We start from the raw sequence: 18,923 nt of genomic DNA on the forward strand, positions 1-18,923 counted from the left end.
AGGCCCCATTAGCTAAAGTGGTGCTTCAGGTTAAGAACAGTTTCAGGTTAAGAACGGACCTCCGGAACGAATTAAGTACTTAACCCGAGGTACCACTGTACAGCTAATCTGGGGGGGGGGGGAATGTTGCTGTTTTGAAATCAACTGCTTTTAATTACTGCTTTCAACACACACAGAGAGATGCACACACCTGTTTTTAAAAGAGCTGTATAAAGATAATGACCATTTATTGTGAAATGCAGGTACCAAAATAAGTAAATTATTCTAAGGATGAAAAATGCTTGGGTGAAGTAAAACACAACGCAGAGTCTCATGGCACCTTAAAGACTTAACACATTTATTATAGCCTAAGCTTTTATGGACAAGAGAGCAGAGTACACTTCACTGGATGCATAAAGTGGCTTTTTTTAGCTGGCAGGATTACACCCACGTGGATGTAGAGGGGAAGCTACTGCGAACAGTGGGGGTAAGTGGTAATGAAATGCAGAAAGCACAGTCTGTGTCGCTTGCATTTAAAGCTTAAATGCAGGCGCAGGTGCACACATACACATACAAAGCCTAGGGATCATTCACAATGAACTGCACTTGGCAAAAGCAATCCTAAAATGAATGGGTTAAATAATTTAACTTCTGGAGCAGAAGAGGAAACCGCTGTCTCTATTTCAGCACAAATGAACAGAATCATTGGTTCTCAAAAGACATCCTCATAATATGTGTTATAATAAATTAAGAGAATCAAAGCAATCATACTCCTCTCTGTCTTTAAAATAATGTTTCCTACATTACCCCCCAACTTTATAGCTGACATGCAACATTTTTAAGCTGCAATCCAGTTGAAATAAATTGCTAACGGCTAGCAAATAATTTCATTTATTGCTTCTTATGAAAGCCCAGTTTTATATATTAATGCCTTTTTATTTATTATTTTTACTTTTCTAAACCTCTTTCAGATTTACAGTGGTACCTCGGGTTACATACGCTTCAGGTTACTGACTCCGCTAACCTAGAAATAGTACCTCGGGTTAAAAACTTTGCTTCAGGATGAGAACAGAAATTGTGTTCCGGCGGTGCAGGGGCAGCGGGAGGCCCCATGAGCTAAAGTGGTGCTTCAGGTAAAGAACAGTTTCAGGTTAAGAACGGACCTCCGGAATGAATTAAGTTCTTAACCCGAGGTGCCACTGTATTTCAATCTAAGCACTACAGAAATATTGTTAAATAAGGTCCTCCTACTGCCTTGCAAAAGGATCCATAGTTCTTTCACCATCCACAGGAGGGCAGTGTCTCAAATATGTTCTGCAAACTATACAACATGACACAGCTTGGCGTAAGAACATTCTTTTTTAAAAAATGTCTACTTACCCAGCGTCCACGCAAAGTAGTATTTAGGTCTGGCAGCCATAAGAGACAGGTACAAGTAGATAACCCTTGTAGGCAGCGAAGCTGTTGCTTGGAAATGTTCATCGATGTTGTACTCTACAGGCAAAGTTTTGCTAACAGTCATATGAAACAACAAGGATAGTCCGCACACTATGAGTTTCTGCGCCACAGCTGTCTGAAACATGCAAGATGTAAAACTTTGTGAGCATCTTTCAAAAACAAAACTTACAAGCGATGCCATCTTACAGTATAGAAGGTGCCTTATCTTTTTGGCGGGGGGAAGGGTCGACTAAACTCTTACAGTATTGTCTTTGCTTGCCCGAAAGAATAAAAACAAACATTAGAGCCTAAACATGGCCTGACTTACTTCCTAGTAGAAACTGGGATCCCTTGGGAGAACACTTCCAACAGGTAATGAGCGCTTCCTTGTTAGAGATGCTATCAACCAGCCGTGGACTGAACCATATACATAGTAAGGTTGCTTTTCATCTAAATGCTCCAGACTTTAGGAGCCAACTCCTGGAGGCCGAGGTTCTTTTGCCTCCCCCAATAAAATATTTGAGGGGGATGCCCGCCCCAGTTGCCATTCAAATGGTGTGCGTGTGCCATGTCACGTGATTGATCATGCAGGACGGGGCTTACCTGGCCGCCCCCCACCCCAGTATTTTATTCAAGTTGGCACCCCTGCTTGAGGCTTACTGGAGTGAACCAACTCTTCAATTGTAGGCACTTAGCCTCTTCAGAATTTATGGAAGCAACAAATTTTCTTGCAGAGAAGCGCAAATCCGCAACTGAGATTGGATGGTCTGTGTACTGGGATGCTTTCCCCACGTGCCCAGTTTTAACTTAGTGATGTTATGAGATTGGAATGTGACACTTATTCATTCAGTGGGGTTTTGGCCCTTTTAAAAGTTGTGCTACTGCATAGCTCTCAAAAGGAGCCGCGTTAACACCCAGTCAAACCATTGCTCCATCTAGCACAGTATCACCTACCCGGGATTTCAGGCAGAGGGCATTGCCATCCCTTCCTGAGAGATGCAAAGGACCAAACCTGGGATCTCCTGCTCATAAAAGCACCCACTTGACCACTGAGCTACATCCCTTCCCCATATTTCTGATATTTTACTCGGGATTGCATGTGTTGCTATTGTTTGTTGTTTCCATTTTGCTAGCTGCTCTAGTTACCTTCTGCACAGAAGAAGTGAAGGTAAAGGACCCCTGACTGTTAAGTCCAGTCGCGAACGACTCTGGGGTTGCGGCGCTCATCTCGCTTTACTGGCAAGGGAGCCGACGTTTGTCCGCAGACAGTTTTTCCAGGTCATGTGGCCAGCATGACTAAGCCGCTTCTGGCGAAAACAGAGCCGCACACGGAAACGCTGTTTACCTTCCCGTCAGAGCGGTACCTATTTATCTACTTGCACTTTTTGGCGTGCTTTCAAACTGTTAGGTTGGCAGGAGCTGGGACCGAACAACGGGAGCTCACCCCATCGCGGGGATTTGAACTGCCGACCTTCCGATCGGCAAGCCCTAGGCACAGTGGTTTAGACCACAGCACCACCCGCGTCCGCACAGAAGAAGAGCAGGATATAAATATCCAGACACAAGCAAATCAGAACAGTTGCGGAGCTACAACTAAAGAAGCAGGTTTTTTAATATTTGTTCCTGCTCTTTCATCATGGTAGGACAGAGTTGGCAGAGGGAGCATTCATGTGTTAGGCATATCTTGGCTTGTCCAAGCAGGATGATGCCTCAGGGCACGAACTGGACAAAATTGGACTAGATTGCCCACATGTACATACCATCCCCATGAAACAGATTCAGTTCTTCCTCGCAAGCTGGTTTTCAAGTGTCAGGGTATCTTAAAATATAGTGCCAATATTTTTGAAAAGTTCTCTCCCTACCAAGGCATATACAAATGTGCCTGGTTTTGGGGGGTTTGGGTTTTTTTTGTTTGTTTTTTTTTTGTTTGTTTTTTTTTTTGTTGTTGTTGTTAATACATGGTAAATAGGCAAATAAATATCTGAAGGGGATCCAAGTTTATGAGACTAATGCCGTCTCACACAATGAAGCCAAAGGGGGGGGGCGTTAAGAGGAAAATTCAGCACGCAATAACAATTGTATACTAAACAGTCGAGCTGCATGTAATCTAAGAAGATTAGTATATTAGGAATCAAGTAAAAAGAGAGAAAGGAGTAACCAAAACTTGCTATTCAATGCCATCTAATCTGATCTCGTACCAAGACTTGAAAAGTGAAAATTACACCGTTCTAAGAATAAAACCTGCTGTGAACAGGTTTGTAGAGGCATGCTACTGAAGTGCAGGAGTCATTTTAAAAGAAGTAGAGCTTCTAAAGCATTAGTGCTATGTATAAAAATGCAGTGTTGTGCTGGTAAAAGAGGGGTATTCTGTCATTTCCTGTATTATATGCAAAACGCAATAAAGGGTTTTATGCAGTTTCAGAAAATGTGCGCAGAATCTGCCTTAGCTTTTACATCTCCAGTAGTAGTAGTAGTATTTGCCTGTGTATTTTACTCTCAGCCCATAAGTAGGCGATAACATTGAAGTGTTGCCTTAAATAAATTTCATTTCAGATTAACATTCAATAATGTTATTGGGGTGTTTTTTTAAACACCCAACCCCATACTACTTCTGACACTGTAGTGCTGGATTTCATTACGTTCCGTTCCCATTTTCTCTTATATAGTGCTTGCATCTGGGAGAGAATTAAGCAGTTTTTTAAAAAATTGCTTTCTTTTATATCAGTTTGGGCACGCAACCCCAGAGTCGGTCACGACTGGCCCGTACAGGCAGGGGTACCTTTACCTTATATCAGTTTGTAATAAGAACTTCTCAAAAAGGGTGCAGAACAGGATTGAGTGGGGGAGAGGAGCAATGGTGTAGCGTGGGGGGTGCAGGGGGGCCCGGCCGCACTGGGCACAACATCTGGGGGTTAGGGTTAGGTGGCGCAAATCCACGGGTTATGGGGCACAAATTACTTGCCTTGCCCCGGGTGCTGACAACCCACGCTACGCCACTGGAGAGGAGGGAAGTCCTACTACATGAGTGGACCTCATTCCCATTGTGCATAACTCACTTAGCGCTATGTTGAATTCTGTCTATAGATTTTTCCAGACAGAGAGATCAACAGTCTATTATATTAGTTTGCTACATTCACTTTTTAATAATGAGGGTAATTTCTGGAGTTAACTTCTGCAAACAAGGCAAAAGTGCAATCATGTTTATTCTTTGGTTTAAACCATAGTTGTTTCTTATGAAATTCCTGTTCAATCTTTCATAGTGTATTATCATTATCTTCAAACCACTTCAGAATCTATCACAGTTCTGAAGATTGATTGTATCTTATTTTATTGGGTACCCCCAGTCTTCCATTGTTTATCCTGTGATATAGATTTTCATTAGATGCTCTACTAGGTTTATTTGGAGCTCATGAATTTCATGATCCTTTTCTGTATTTCAATGAGTTTAGAGCTTTCTATTTTCAAGGATAGCGTTATGAATAAGAACAGTATTTTAGGGATGAAGACAATGGATACAGAAGCCGTTTTCCCCAAGTCATGATAAATGAAGTTTTTCCAAATTGTTTTCAATCTGTGTTATCCCGATCCCAAAATCTTTATGCATGTTATGAGCCTGTAAATAAATACCCCTAACTTCCTCCTTCAGGGAAAGCAAGGAAGGGCCTACAGCAAAATATTACATTGCTGTAATGGATCTAAGAAGTAAACAACAGTGACAAGAAATAACTTGGCCAGGAAACCATCCAAAAGAAAATTCAGTCACTCAAGTCACAAGACTTGTGCTCCCTCCAAAATGTCAATCCATTATGACTTTTAATTTTCATATCTGATACTTTAAGGTCATGTGAAATACAAGAGTCTAAACTATCAGAATTTTATATCTATTTGAAACAGAATTTACACACACATGTGGGGGGAGGAGAGAGAGAGAGAGAGAGAGATTATACTTTAGATCTGAAAGATGTTTAGCCAAAAGGAGACCTCAAATAAGTCAATATATTTTGCTACGTACAGAAATCCTTAATGCTGTTTTCTCAGAATAGCCAGTCTTAACTAATCGTAACAATCTGAGCTATTACTATTTATCAAAACTAGAAAATAACTGCCAAATCTATCAACAGATCTTTAAACTACATATAGAAAAATTCCTAGAACTGGAATCAAACACTTGCTGATGAAAGTAAACTTAGGTACACTGCCTCAGAGAGCTAAATTATTACTTAGATTTGTCCTCGTTTCTTTAACAGCACTTGTTCCTTAATTCATGTGTTACACAATTCTGAGCTCATATGAAATCATCTGAAAATTGGAGTAGGTTTGTATTCAATACGGCTTTTTGTTCATTTAACCCATTTTAAAGTGGGGGCCAACTCTGACATATTTATCATTTTTCACATATATATTTTTTATCTTAAAGTCAATCCTTAAAATGAGTTTTTTTACACATTTCAAAATTTGCATTAGTGATATTCAAAAGTGCTTTTAAGAGATGTTTTTAAGTCATCAGTTTGTTTGAGTTTTCTATAGGCAATTAAAAATGTTCTAAAAGAGATTTCATTGGGTGAGCAAAGTGACACTCCTTTGCAAATGAAATATGAATTATCAATGTTTTCAAAATATGTGGGTGGTTTATTCAGTACCTTTTAGAGCAGAAACTTTCTAAAATAGACTTGATATTATGTTTTTATTTATATACCGAAATAAGCTTCTATGCAAGTTTAGAAAGAATAAAACTAGTTGCACCGACATTAATATATGTAAACATCCATAACTAAATACACAATAAAGCAATCCTATTAAAATTACTATATCCTAGAAATGTTTATCTGAGTGTTCACTGTCGTTTTAGATTTATTTAATTGTTGCATGTCATATGCCCTAACGTAAACAAAGATGTATCTCAACGCAACCATGTTAAACAGTTTAAAGAGGAAAAGGAATAAAAACTATGTTACGGGTATATACTCAGTATCAGGACCAGCCCAAAACATTTTAACTCCTGAGGCAGACCCCAAAATAGTGTCCCCCTCTCCCCGCCATGCAAGAAGGGGCGAGTGAAGATCTACATCAGGAACAAGGGAGAAATAAAGATCAACATCGGGATCTGCAGCCCCTGTGGATCCTGCCACCTGAGGCACTCGCCTCCCCTTGCCTCATGAGTGGGCTGGCCCTGCTCACTAGGAACAACTAATCAAAACAGCTCTTTCCTGGCTATCCATCAATTATATTCATTACAAGAATGTCTGATGATTCTGCAATGTCCTGCAAATGGGTAATTATTGCATATGTATAAGACTATTTGTTTTCTGTCTTATTGTATGTTACACGAGTTTGCACTGGGCCATTTTGTGTGTGCTGTTAAGTTTTTATGATTGTCAAAGATCCATTCCAGTTACATATTCAACACGTTTGAACATGAGCAACTGACCTTCCTTCGTTTACTGTTTTTATCTATAAGATGCTGGTCTCTCTTTTTTGTTTTGTTTTTTTTTTTTTTTTTTATAATAGTTTTTTTATTTGCTTTTTTCCAGGGTAAAAATACAACATCGTTAACACTACAAAAGCAGTTTTTACAGAAAAGAAAAAGAATTATACAAAGAAATAAGAAAGAAGAAAAAAAAGAGAGAAAAAAGATTCACTTTTCCAAATCAATTTTCATAATCAACCAGACTTCCCCACATCCCCCATCCCCTGCTTTCTTTACAATAAAATAAACAGCAAATTAATACCTTATTTCAGTTGTTTTTGTGTTTTCATTTAGTTATATTATCCATAATTTATACATTTCTAAGTCTTAAACTTAAATTCTCTCATTTACCAATTTCAATACTGAGGCATATTTTTCCAAAGTACTTAGCAAATTGTCAACATTCATATAACTTATAATGTTTTTGTAAATAGTCCTTAAATTTTTTCCAGTCCTCTTCCACTGCCTCTTCTCCCAGATCTCGAATTCTGCCCGTCATTTCAGCCAGTTCCATGTAGTCAATCAGCTGCGAATGCCATTCTTCCAGCGTGGGTAGCTCCTGTGCCTTCCAGTATTTAGCTATAAGGATTCTTGCTGCTGTGGTTGCATATAAAAAGAAAGTTCTATCTTTCTTTGGCACTCTCTGGCCCACAATGCCCAGGAGGAAGGCCTCTGGTTTCTTGTAAAAGGTGTATTTCAACACCTTTTTCAATTCGTTATAAATCATTTCCCAAAAAGCCTTCACCCTCGGGCATGTCCACCAGAGGTGAAAGAAAGTTCCTTCAACCTCCTTACATTTCCAACATTTATTGTCAGACAGATGATATATCTTTGCAAGTTTGACTGGGGTCATGTACCACCTGTATACCATTTTCATAATGTTTTCCTTTAAGGCACTACATGCCGTAAATTTCATACTGGTGGTCCACAACCTTTCCCAGTCTTCAGACATAATGTTGTACCCTATGTCCTGTGCCCATTTTATCATTGCTGATTTGACAATCTCATCTTGGGTATTCCACTTAAGCAGCAGATTATACATTCTTGAAAGCACTTTCGTCTTAGGTTCAAGTAATTCTGTTTCTAATTTTGATTTTTCCACCTGGAAACCAATTCTTTTATCTTTTTTAAAAGTCTCTAAGATTTGGGCATAGTGAAACCAGTCTCGCACCTTTCCTTTCAATTTTTCAAAACTCTGCAACCTCCAGTTCTCACCATCTCTTTCAATTATCTCGCAATATTTCAACCAGCCACTCTCCATGTTACGTAGTTTTATAGCCTTAGCCTCAACCGGTGATAACCACCTCGGGGTCTTACTTTCAAATAAGTCCTTGTATTTAGTCCAGACAATGAGTAGAGCTTTCCTGACAATATGGTTTTTAAACAGTTTATGAGACTTTGCCTTGTCATACCAAAGGTATGCGTGCCACCCAAAAGCATTACTAAACCCTTCCAGATCTAGGACATCAGTGTTTTCTAACAAGAACCAGTCTTTCATCCAGCAGAGAGACGCAGCTTCATAATACAGTCTTAAATCCGGCAGGGCAAACCCCCCTCTTTCTTTTGCATCTGTTAAAATCTTAAATTTTATTCGGGGCTTTTTGCCCTGCCAGACAAACTTCGTAATGTCTCTCTGCCACTTTCCAAAGCATTCCACCCTGTCCACAATCTGAAGGGTTTGAAACAAAAACAGCATTCTTGGCAAAACATTCATTTTAACTGCAGCAATTCTTCCTGACAAGGTAAGTTTCAATCTTGACCAAACTTCCAAATCCTTTTTAATTTCTGACCAGCATTTTTCATAATTATCCTTAAATAAATTCAGATTTCTCCCAGTCAAGTTAACCCCCAGGTATTTCACTTTTGTAACCACATTTAATTCTGTTTCCTTCTGAAACCCATCTATTTCTGACGATGTCAGATTTTTTGCTAAAACCTTAGTTTTTTGTTTGTTCAACTTAAATCCCGCCACCCGACCAAACTCAGAAATTAATTCTAGAGCTCTTTTTGTACTGGTTTCTGGCTCCTGTAATGTCAAAACCAAATCGTCTGCAAAAGCCTTAAGTTTGGTCCGGGACCTCTTTTGAAGCAAGCGGCTGCGGAGAGAAGCGATCTCCCTGCAGCCGCTTGCTTCAAAAGCTTTTGAAGCAAGCGGCTGCAGGGAGATCGCTTCTCTCCGCAGCCGCTTGCTTCAAAAGAGGTCCCGGTTACACCTGCCCCCACCGCCGAGCTTCGGAGCGGTGCTGCGAAGCCGGGCGGGGGGCAGGAACACCTGCCCCAGCCACCCCGCTTCGGAACGCTGCCCCGAAGCAGGGTGGGGGGGAGGGAACACCTGCCCCCACCGCCGAGCTTCGGAGCGGTGCTGCGAAGCCGGGCGGGGGGGCAGGAACACCTGCCCCAGCCACCCCGCTTCGGAACGCTGCCCCGAAGCAGTGTGGGGGGGGAGGGAACACCTGCCCCCACCGCGAGCTTCGGAGCGGTGCTGCGAAGCCGGGCGGGGGGCAGGAACACCTGCCCCAGCCACCCCGCTTCGGAACGCTGCCCCGAAGCAGGGTGGGGGGGAGGGAACACCTGCCCCCACCGCCGAGCTTCGGAGCGGTGCTGCGAAGCCGGGCGGGGGGCAGGAACACCTGCCCCAGCCACCCCGCTTCGGAACGCTGCCCCGAAGCAGGGTGGGGGGGAGGGAACACCTGCCCCCACCGCCGAGCTTCGGAGCGGTGCTGCGAAGCCGGGCGGGGGGCAGGAACACCTGCCCCAGCCACCCCGCTTCGGAACGCTGCCCCGAAGCAGGGTGGGGGGGAGGGAACACCTGCCCCCACCGCCGAGCTTCGGAGCGGTGCTGCGAAGCCGGGCGGGGGGCAGGAACACCTGCCCCAGCCACCCCGCTTCGGAACGCTGCCCCGAAGCAGGGTGGGGGGGGACACCTTCTGAAGGCGGGCGGGGGGGGGGGCGAAAGTCTTTGTCCCCCCTGCCTGCCTTCCCAGGGGCTTTTAAATCGCCCCAGACAGCGGAGGAGTCCTCCGCTGTCCCGGGGCGATTTTAAAATGCCGCCCGCCAGCATTTTAAGATCGCCCGGACAGCGGAGAAGTCCTCCGCTGTCCCGGGGGTTTTTAAAATGCTGGGGGTGGGAAGAAAAGCCCTTGTCCCCCCCCCCCAGCCTTCAGAAGAGGTCCGGGGACAGACTGTCCCCGGACCTGGTCTGAAGGCGGTTTCCCTAGGAACGCATTAATTGATTTTCAATGCATTCCTATGGGAAACCGTGCATCGCAAGACGAAAAAACCGCAAGACGAAGAGAATTGCGGAACGAATTAATTTCATCTTGCGAGGCACCACTGTACCATATCACTCTCCACTACATGAACTCCACATAAGTGGGCAGCCACAAAATTATGAAACATTCTGAGCGCTGGAAAGCATTTTAGAAATTATTACTTTATGTGTTAACTCTGTATCTGATGCCTAAGATTCAATGTCCCACTGGGAAAGACAGCAGCTAATCTCAGTGGATGTTTAAGAGGATCCTAGGTGGTTAAAACTTTATTTTAAGACACCTGTTTGGAGTGGAGCTCATTTTGATGCTTGCTTGGCAGCTTCACAAAATATAATTAGTTCAGCAAAGCTTGTGGCATTTGGGACTGCTGCACAAGGAGTTACACACACACTGAGGCAATTAACAAGGGGTTAAATAGCTAAAAATATTACTAAGAAGCCATAAGCAAAGGGGATGTGTTCCACAAGAACATGGGAGGGTAGCTAATAGCTATAAGAAAAAGAAACTTACGAAGATAGACATTAATTTCAGACAGTTGACACCAGTTTGAGCACCAACAAATGATAGCTTGTAAAAAGGCACAATAGGAGGGAGATATGAGGTAAATCACTTGAAAATTTTGACTATATTCAGTTAACATGCAATTAGCACAGTAGAAACTTACATTAAGCTCATATCATGCGCCTAACGAAGTTAGCAGAAGGAGAAGGGACTGTCGTTAATTTTATGCTACAGAAATAAAACTCAAACGAGAAAGGAAGCTTATTAGATTAGGGGAAAGAGAGTTCTTTCATATAGAGCTTCCCATTTGCTGATCCTCATTACCCAAGAAAGCTAAACTTAATCTAATGATGCATTGTTATTCTTAAAAATAAAAGAAAAGAAATCAGTATGACAATTCAGCCAAAATCCCCCACTTAGATAAGCATTTCAGCAAGATGGCAAACTGAAGTGCAACTCTTTTATGTAAGTAAGCAAGTTGAGCTAGCAACCTGATACAGCAAATGCAGCAGGGGGCAAAGAGTTGTACGATCCACGTTATTTCCCAAGAAGCACACAATACTCACTGGCGTTATAAAATGCAGCCAGATTTCTCTTTTAACGCCAGATGGGAAGTGTAAAATATCAAGAGCAAACACAGGTTCCCTTAAAAGTAATGTCAGAAAGCTAGTGCAGCGTAAGTAACTAAAAATGTCAAGCATGTGAGCAATACAGCTAAAGATAACTTACCTGTACTGTGTGATTGGCCGAGATTTTGAAGGTAGAGTTCTTTATAAAGCCTCAATTAAAGACCCTGCGCTTGACCAACACTTGGGAGTTTTCTAGCAAGTTTATACAGTAAAAATGCAAAGGGCCATCTCTTTGTCAACCACATGGTTCTATGTTAGGAACAGAGAAGATTTTCTCATTTCTAGGCCAGGGCGGTGGAGGAGGTTGGCAATGAGCTCCTGAAGTTCAGTAGTCCCTTAGCTACTATGAGTGGAGCCACCCAAACTCACATTTAACCCTGGTTCACAATGCTTGGCATCAGTCATTTCCTCTGCAACTTCTCCCATCACCAATATTTACACCAGCTTTGGGGATGGTAGTGGAGACAGCAGCAGATGATAAAGCCAAAGACTGCGTCTAAGCAGATATGGGGCCCGATTCAGCTAAACAGTTGTGCTGGCAGGAGCCAGCATAACAAATTCTGCTAGTGCAACAAACGAAACAAACTTGTTAGACCTTAGAATCCAAAATAATACAGGGAGCTATTCAGCCAAGTTTTACTCAGAGTAGATTCATTCATTTCAATGGCCCTAACTTACTTAAGATTCATTAATTTCAAAGGATGTCCCCTGGGATAAATCTAGTTGGAATACCACCCTGTATTACTTCAGATTATAAGATCTAACAAAAAGTACAGTGGTACCTCAGTTTCGGAACGTAATCCATTCTGGAAGACCATTTGAGCTACGAAACGTTCGAAAACAGAAGCCTCAAAACGGAAAACTCAATACGAAAGCTGCATTTCATGTTCAACTTCCAAGGCGTGTTCGAAAACCAAAGCATTTACGGCATTCGAAAACCAAAACATTAGTCAACGGAGATGTTTGAAAACCGAGGTACCACTGTACATAGTTTCTTCATTCATTCTTCTTGTCCCCAGCCTGCTGCTGCTTGAAAAGAACTCATTAATACTAGAAGCAGCAGGATAATTTCATTAAAAGTGCATTTTGAAATATGTAACTGCTTCCGAGGCTACTATACGTTGGCCCACAAGGTCCATTAATGAGTATCTATGGAGAGTATCTACCTTTAGACATAGGTAATATTTTCTTTTTGAAGACAGAACTGTGCCATTCATTAATGATCACCCCTCATGTTCAAGATACAGCTTGAGAGAGTTATGCCTGCAAAGAACACGTAATGCAAACAAAGCTTCTCATGCACTAGAAGAACAGCAGCACAGCAAAAAAAAAAAAAAAAGCCGTAGATCTTACATTTGGAGAGGGATCTGTTTGTTCATATTTTATCTCTTCTTTCCCATTTGCTTCAGACTGTGTCAGTTGGTATGATCTGCCTTCAATGAAAGTAATATAGTCTTTATAAGAGCATAATGGGCCTGCCAGGATACCCATGAAATTACAGTTGTAACTTAAATACTCCAGTAGACTTGGCATGCGCCTGTAATTCAAAGACAAGCATCTGGTGAGGTTTTCATTGACATTTTCTAAGAGAACAACACTAAAACCACACACTGATTGTATTCTAGTTGCAATTACTTACATTTCTACTTGATGTCACACACCTCCACTTTTAGCTATATAGGCAGAAAGTTAATAGGTATGGGGTCCCCCTCAAAAATCCAATGGCTCTCCAGCTGTTTCTAAGAATTCTGTATGCTGGTTCCCAAGCTGGTTAGCGCTTGTCCACAAGTCAATGTGAGTTGAAAAGATGCCGGGCACAATATAGTGCAAGGGGGAGTTGGGGAAATCAAACCACAGGACAATTTTTTCTTTCACGTGCCTGATGCTCCTCTGCATCTGGCAGCACGTGAGTGCCAGGGAGTCCTCTGAACATGGTGCAAAGCACATAATATTTCTACAGTAAATGCCACGCAGAAAACAGAGATTAACCTACTCAAATATAGTGGGATGTTACAAAAAGTCGATAGCAATCTTTCAACGCGCTATGGAAATTAGTTGTATATCCTAAGTTTCAGCTTGCATAGCGGTTATTTTGCTTTACTGGCAGTCTGAGGTTGCATGTGCTAGAACGCTTTAGAATAGCTTTGTTCCTGTGGCTAGAGCAGTACATGAACCAGCAAATGTCACCCTTACCCCCACATCACCCATATTAATGAACCAAGCAAGGTTCATAATAATAATAATAATAATAATAATAATAATAATAATAATAATAATAATAATAATAATAATTTTATTTGTACCCCACCCTCCCAGCTGAAGCCAGGATCAGAGCTGCTAACATCAAACAAACAACACAGTATACATAAAAACCGGCATCAATTAATTAAAATACATCTTAAAATTAATTCAGACAAGTTAAAATGTTGACAAATGGCAGTTATCGGTTAAGATTGAGAGTGGTTAATACTTGCCAGGACCAACTGTTTTCACTGATCATATAAGGACCTGTGAATAGGCTGGGACGCTGGGAGGCCTCCTTCATGTTTGTTCTTATACAAAGGAAAATAGGTCAAACTGCCCCCCGGCCAAAGGCCTGGCGGAACAGCTCCATCTTGCAGGCCCTGCGGAAAGATGTCAAATCCCACAGGGCCCTAGACTCTTGTGGGATAGCATTCACCAGGCTGGGGCCACGGCCGAAAAGGCCCTGGCTCTGGTCGAGGCCAGGCTAATTTCCCTGGGGCCCGAGATCTTCAGAGTGTTGTTGTTTGCAGACCATAAGGTCCTCCATGGGGCATACCAGAGGAGGCGGTCCCGTAGGTACAAGGGTCCTAGGCTGTAAAGGGCTTTGAAGGTTAAAACCAGTACCTTAAACCTGATCCTGTACTCCACCGGGAGCCAGTGCAGCCTTAATCCTTAATCCCCTTAATCCTGAAGCCAAACTATTGATTTCTCTTAACAGGCATTATTTAACGGGGTTTGATTTCTGGAAAGAAGGGGAAATCCAAGGGGTGAGTCAACACTCTATTAGAAACTTGTCTATATGAATAAACGGTCTGGGAGGAATTGACTCATATCAAATGTAAAGTGAGCTGCATCAGTCTCAATAGCATAATATATCCAAAGTTATTACCGTATTTTTCGCTCTATAACACGCACCCGACCATAACACGCACGTAGCTTTTAGAGGAGGAAAATCCGTAGGCATGCCACCCGTAGGCATTCCCTCCATAACACGCACAGACATTTCCCCTTACTTTCTAGGAGGAAAAAAGTGAGTGTTATGGTGCAAAAAATACGGTAATTCAAAGCATATTATTCTATCCTACTTTTGGGGGGTGAAAAACTCAAAATGGCTTCATTTGTACTTTACACAAAGGAGCAGAATGCAACCCAGAGTTTTAAGGGGTCTCCTTAGCTTCCTGTTTTCTGCAGAATGGTCGATTGCAGGTGGAGTCTGAGGGTCCAGGTGACAGCTTACACTGAAGCAGAGAAAACTTACCTCACAGCTAAGCATCGCTGTGATTGTGTCAGTTCTTCCTCCTTTCGAAACATTCCTGTGGTTTGAGGAAAGAAATGGGAGTGTAACGTATTGGGCTGGGTCCAACGCTGATGCCAAACCATAACCTGGCGTCACAAGAATGGCTTGCGGTAAGCCTTGGGCCACAAAGCACCTCAGTGCAGCCATAAAGAATGAGCTCAGTAGCTTACATTTCCCTTGTAGATAAAGTGCAGCTTGGTGTATTGTTCAAATCTGGACAAGCTACGGTGAATGTTAACTATGGTCAGTGGAAACCAACCAACTGCAAACCATGGTTTAAAAAGCAGGCTTGCTTTAAGTAACCTTAGTTAAGATTAAGATTAATGTAGGGTTTGGGGGCATGATAAAATTACAGCTTATCCACAATGGAAGGTTCTGCTCTCCTCATTGAAGAAGGGAACATAAAAGCCCAAGGACTGTCAAGATTTTTCTAACACTAAACCTTGATTTAGCATTATGTCCCTATTTTTTTTCAAATGAACTGGGTAACTTACTTGGTCCCAAAACATCCTCCTCCTTATAAGAATGGCTATCTAAACTGATCAGTAACGACAGCTCTAGTTTAGTATATCTGAACTCTTTTATTATCTGTCTTCATAACTTTACACACCACAATATTGCTAGATACATATTGCATACAAAAACCAAGAACAGTTGAACAAGGCACAGAAAAGCTAAGTAGTAGTATAGTATTCAGCCCTTACAATCACCAGTTATCTGTTTTGTTAATTTGGCAATAAGCACAACTCCTTCACCTATTGTAAAGGACTGCTAGAATAGAGAATAAAGGATATCCTTGCATGACCTGCTACATGTTCAGCATGAGCAAAGAAGCTTCCTTGAGAATTTTTACATAGTTCTGGCTGTCGTATTTTTGTTGTTGTTTACTGCCACATAGCATTCCCCTCATTAACAGATAAACATATTGGTACAATTAAGCATCTCCAATTCCTGTTAAAAGACATGTGAAAATAAACATGGCCACATGGCTTATGTTCCACACCACAAGAGAGAATTTAGCTCACCGTCCTGCCCCCAGTCCCCCCAAAGTCTTACCATCATGAATTTCATACGCCAAGCTTGTGATTTTCTGTGTAATTATCATCATTGGGCTGTGACAAAGTGAGAGGGAAATGAAAAAATAAAAGACTTCAGAAACAGAACATGCAGATCTCACCCATAAAAGTATTGCTTTCCAACAGAAAGATAGAACTGAACGTGCCATTAATTTGTTTTTAAAACATGCCACTAGAAGTCTTTTTATGGGTAGGTCTTAGGTAAGCCTGTGTGGAAGAGAAACCAGTGGCATTAGCATCCACACTAAACCAACCAACTATATCGTTTGATGCCCAAGAATTCAGATCATTGTCAAGAGGCTTTGATTTTGAAGCTATTCTGGGATATTCGGCAACTAAGCATGACCTTTCCATGGTGGTTATGCAACTGTGGAATGCTTTCCCAAAGGAAACCCATTGGGTTTCCTCTTTTTGCCAGATATATACACAGGTTAAAAGAAGGGAGACCTTGGAGGAAGGGTGGGATGACAAGTGTAAGAAAACAAATGACCATTTCATTTGAGCTCGCATAACAAGATCACAGCTTGATCAGGGTTGCCATTTATTTCCATGCTTGATTTGTGGACAAGCTTTGTGATTGGGCAAAACAACAACATGGTTTCCCACAAACCAGCGGCAGAATTCCTTCATCAGAAGAGTGTGAAAAAGAGGATGGAGCAGTCAAACCTGATGCTCTTGCATGCTTCTTCTCACGATGTCTGAGCCATTCCTTGGCATTCATGTTTATGCATTTATTTACACACATATGTGCCAAAGACAGAATGCATGATTTCTCACCATGAAGGCTATTCCCATATACACAGGTGTTCTTGAAAGCCAATGGAAGAGACTAAAACTTGACAAATGGCAAGTCTAGGTTATTTTTTTTAAGAGACACTCCCAAATCTGGGGCATTATTCACCAAGTAGAGGTACCTGGAAAATGGCTGTCCCTAGTAAATCTAGTAGTGTTGTTTGAGCCTGTCAGGCACATGCAGTCAGCCACATATTTGCTCCATAAATATTAGAATACAGCTGACTTTGAAAAATTGAACTTATTTTAAAAGCAATAAAAAGTAATTAGTGTCTTTGTACAGCCAGCCTGTAGGGAGCATATTGGTTTTCCTGCATGTTGCGGAAGACATTGTTTGCTGCCTTTTAGTCACTTGGGTAATGGTAATTATAATAACAGAGAAAGCAATATAGCAAAGATCCATCGGTACTCAGGAGAAACACCATTCCCTGATTACACAATTCAGACTAGAGAAATCAAAACACATTTTCACAGTGTAAATAAATGGTAATCTGGAAGTCCCACGCCAACCACAGATAAAGGAGGGATTTTGACTCCCTCAACAGGCTCTACAAAACCCTCTTGTACCAAGGAGAGGAGAAAGATGACAAAAGCACGTTGGCAGATAAATTGGTTGAAGAGAACAGCATGAAGAGAGCAATTTTTAATATTTGTGTTTTTATTGTACATCACCATAGGCACATGTTAAATGGAGAGGCAGTATTAAATGCTTTGCCCCAAATGGCAAACAACAGCTTTGGGCGGGAGCATTTTCACAGGAAAGTGGCACAAGGGATTTCCTATGTTGCATCTATCTAAACTCCAAAAGAAGCTGTGATGAATCTAGGTAGAAATTTGTGTGGTAGCAGTCCTTCCCAGACAGATATATCAGTATAAAGCTACATGCATGGAGAGGATTGTACAGAGTTCTTCTCCTATTATAGATAAATAGGGAAAGATCTCAAAATAAACCCATAGAACCTGATTAAAGAACTTTTAAATTGTGCACACATGTATACAGTTCCATGAAAACATGTTTAACTCATCTATCTATCTATCTATCTATCTATCTATCCTCAGTGGGTTGTATCCAACTAATACATAACTAATGTCAATTGATTTTAATGGGTCTGCTCTGAATCTGTCTTAATTGGATACAATCCACTATATTTAGCTAGAGAAACAACTGGGATATAGAAAGTATTATTTATTCTTACCCAGAAAAATCAGCAGAATATTGTCCGTAATCAAAGATATAGACTCTAGAAATTTGGCACACAGTGAGGTATCCCAAAGCAAAAACAAAACAATATCTGAAAGAGAGAAGGTAAAGTAGTTATTAAATTATCTATCATGTAATTGCATTGGAGAGTAATATAAGCTTTTTTAAAAATCTTTAAAGCTATGAATGATCAGGCACACACGCACACACATATGCTAAGAACATTATTTCCCCACAACAAGCCCAGTTTAGGGCACCCAGAGAATATTCTGCAAAATAACCAACTGAAATAGCCCCTTTCTCAATACAACAGAAGAGAGATTCACCCATCTACCATATTTTTCGCTCTATAAGATGCACCAGACCACAAGACGCACCTAGTTTTTGGAGGAGGAAAACAAGAATAAAAATATTCTGAATCCCAGAAGCCAGAACAGCAAGAGGGATTGCTGTGCAGCGAAAGCAGCGATCCCTCTTGCTGTTCTGGCTTCTGGGACAGCTGCGCAGCCTGCATTCGCTCCATAAGATGCACACACATTTCCCCTTACTTTTTAGGAGGGAAAAAGTGAGTCTTATAGAGCAAAAAATACGGTATATTTTAGGAGTCTGCTACTATTTGCAAACACTTTCAAGTACACTTATCTTTCTACTCTGACTTCTTAGAGACTTTTTTCTGATCTACATCTTCAATATTCCTGCTCAGAATTTTAAATAGCAAAGTGTACTTTATGGCTTGAAATTATAATTGGGTTGCTACATCTATAGCAATCATTATTAGGTTGCTACACCTTTCTTTCATGAAACTCTGCAATTACCTTGGCAAGAAAGTAGCAGTGCATGATATGAGAGAGGCAATTGTCACAATGTTCATTCACAGCAAATTACCGTATTTTTCCATGTATTGGACGAGGTTTTTTGACTAAAAATCATGTCAAAAAACTGGGGTCGTCCAATACACGGGTAGTGGCATGGGGCAGGGCGGGGAGAAGCACCGCGCCGCCAGCCAGCCGGTTGGCGGGAGCACAGAT

At 41.5% G+C, this 18,923-nt stretch overlaps 1 protein-coding gene across 2 annotated transcripts in view; it reads right to left on the reverse strand.

The window, feature by feature from the left end:
- The window catches only part of MBOAT2 (membrane bound glycerophospholipid O-acyltransferase 2), a 75,279-nt gene that overhangs the window by 11,198 nt on the left and 45,158 nt on the right, over positions 1-18,923 (reverse strand). For both annotated transcript variants that reach the window (XM_083495626.1, XM_083495627.1), the window contains exons 4-8: positions 17,891-17,986; positions 15,883-15,938; positions 14,788-14,842; positions 12,639-12,822; positions 1,360-1,552 (exon numbers count right to left, since the gene is read on the reverse strand). In XM_083495626.1, the coding sequence (XP_083351752.1) occupies positions 1,360-1,552; positions 12,639-12,822; positions 14,788-14,842; positions 15,883-15,938; positions 17,891-17,986 (584 nt within the window). The remainder of the gene's footprint in view (positions 1-1,359; positions 1,553-12,638; positions 12,823-14,787; positions 14,843-15,882; positions 15,939-17,890; positions 17,987-18,923) is intronic.

The sequence above is a fragment of the Podarcis liolepis genome, assembly GCF_965112155.1.
Source record: "Podarcis liolepis genome assembly, chromosome: 3".
Taxonomy (NCBI): Eukaryota; Metazoa; Chordata; class Lepidosauria; order Squamata; family Lacertidae; genus Podarcis; species Podarcis liolepis.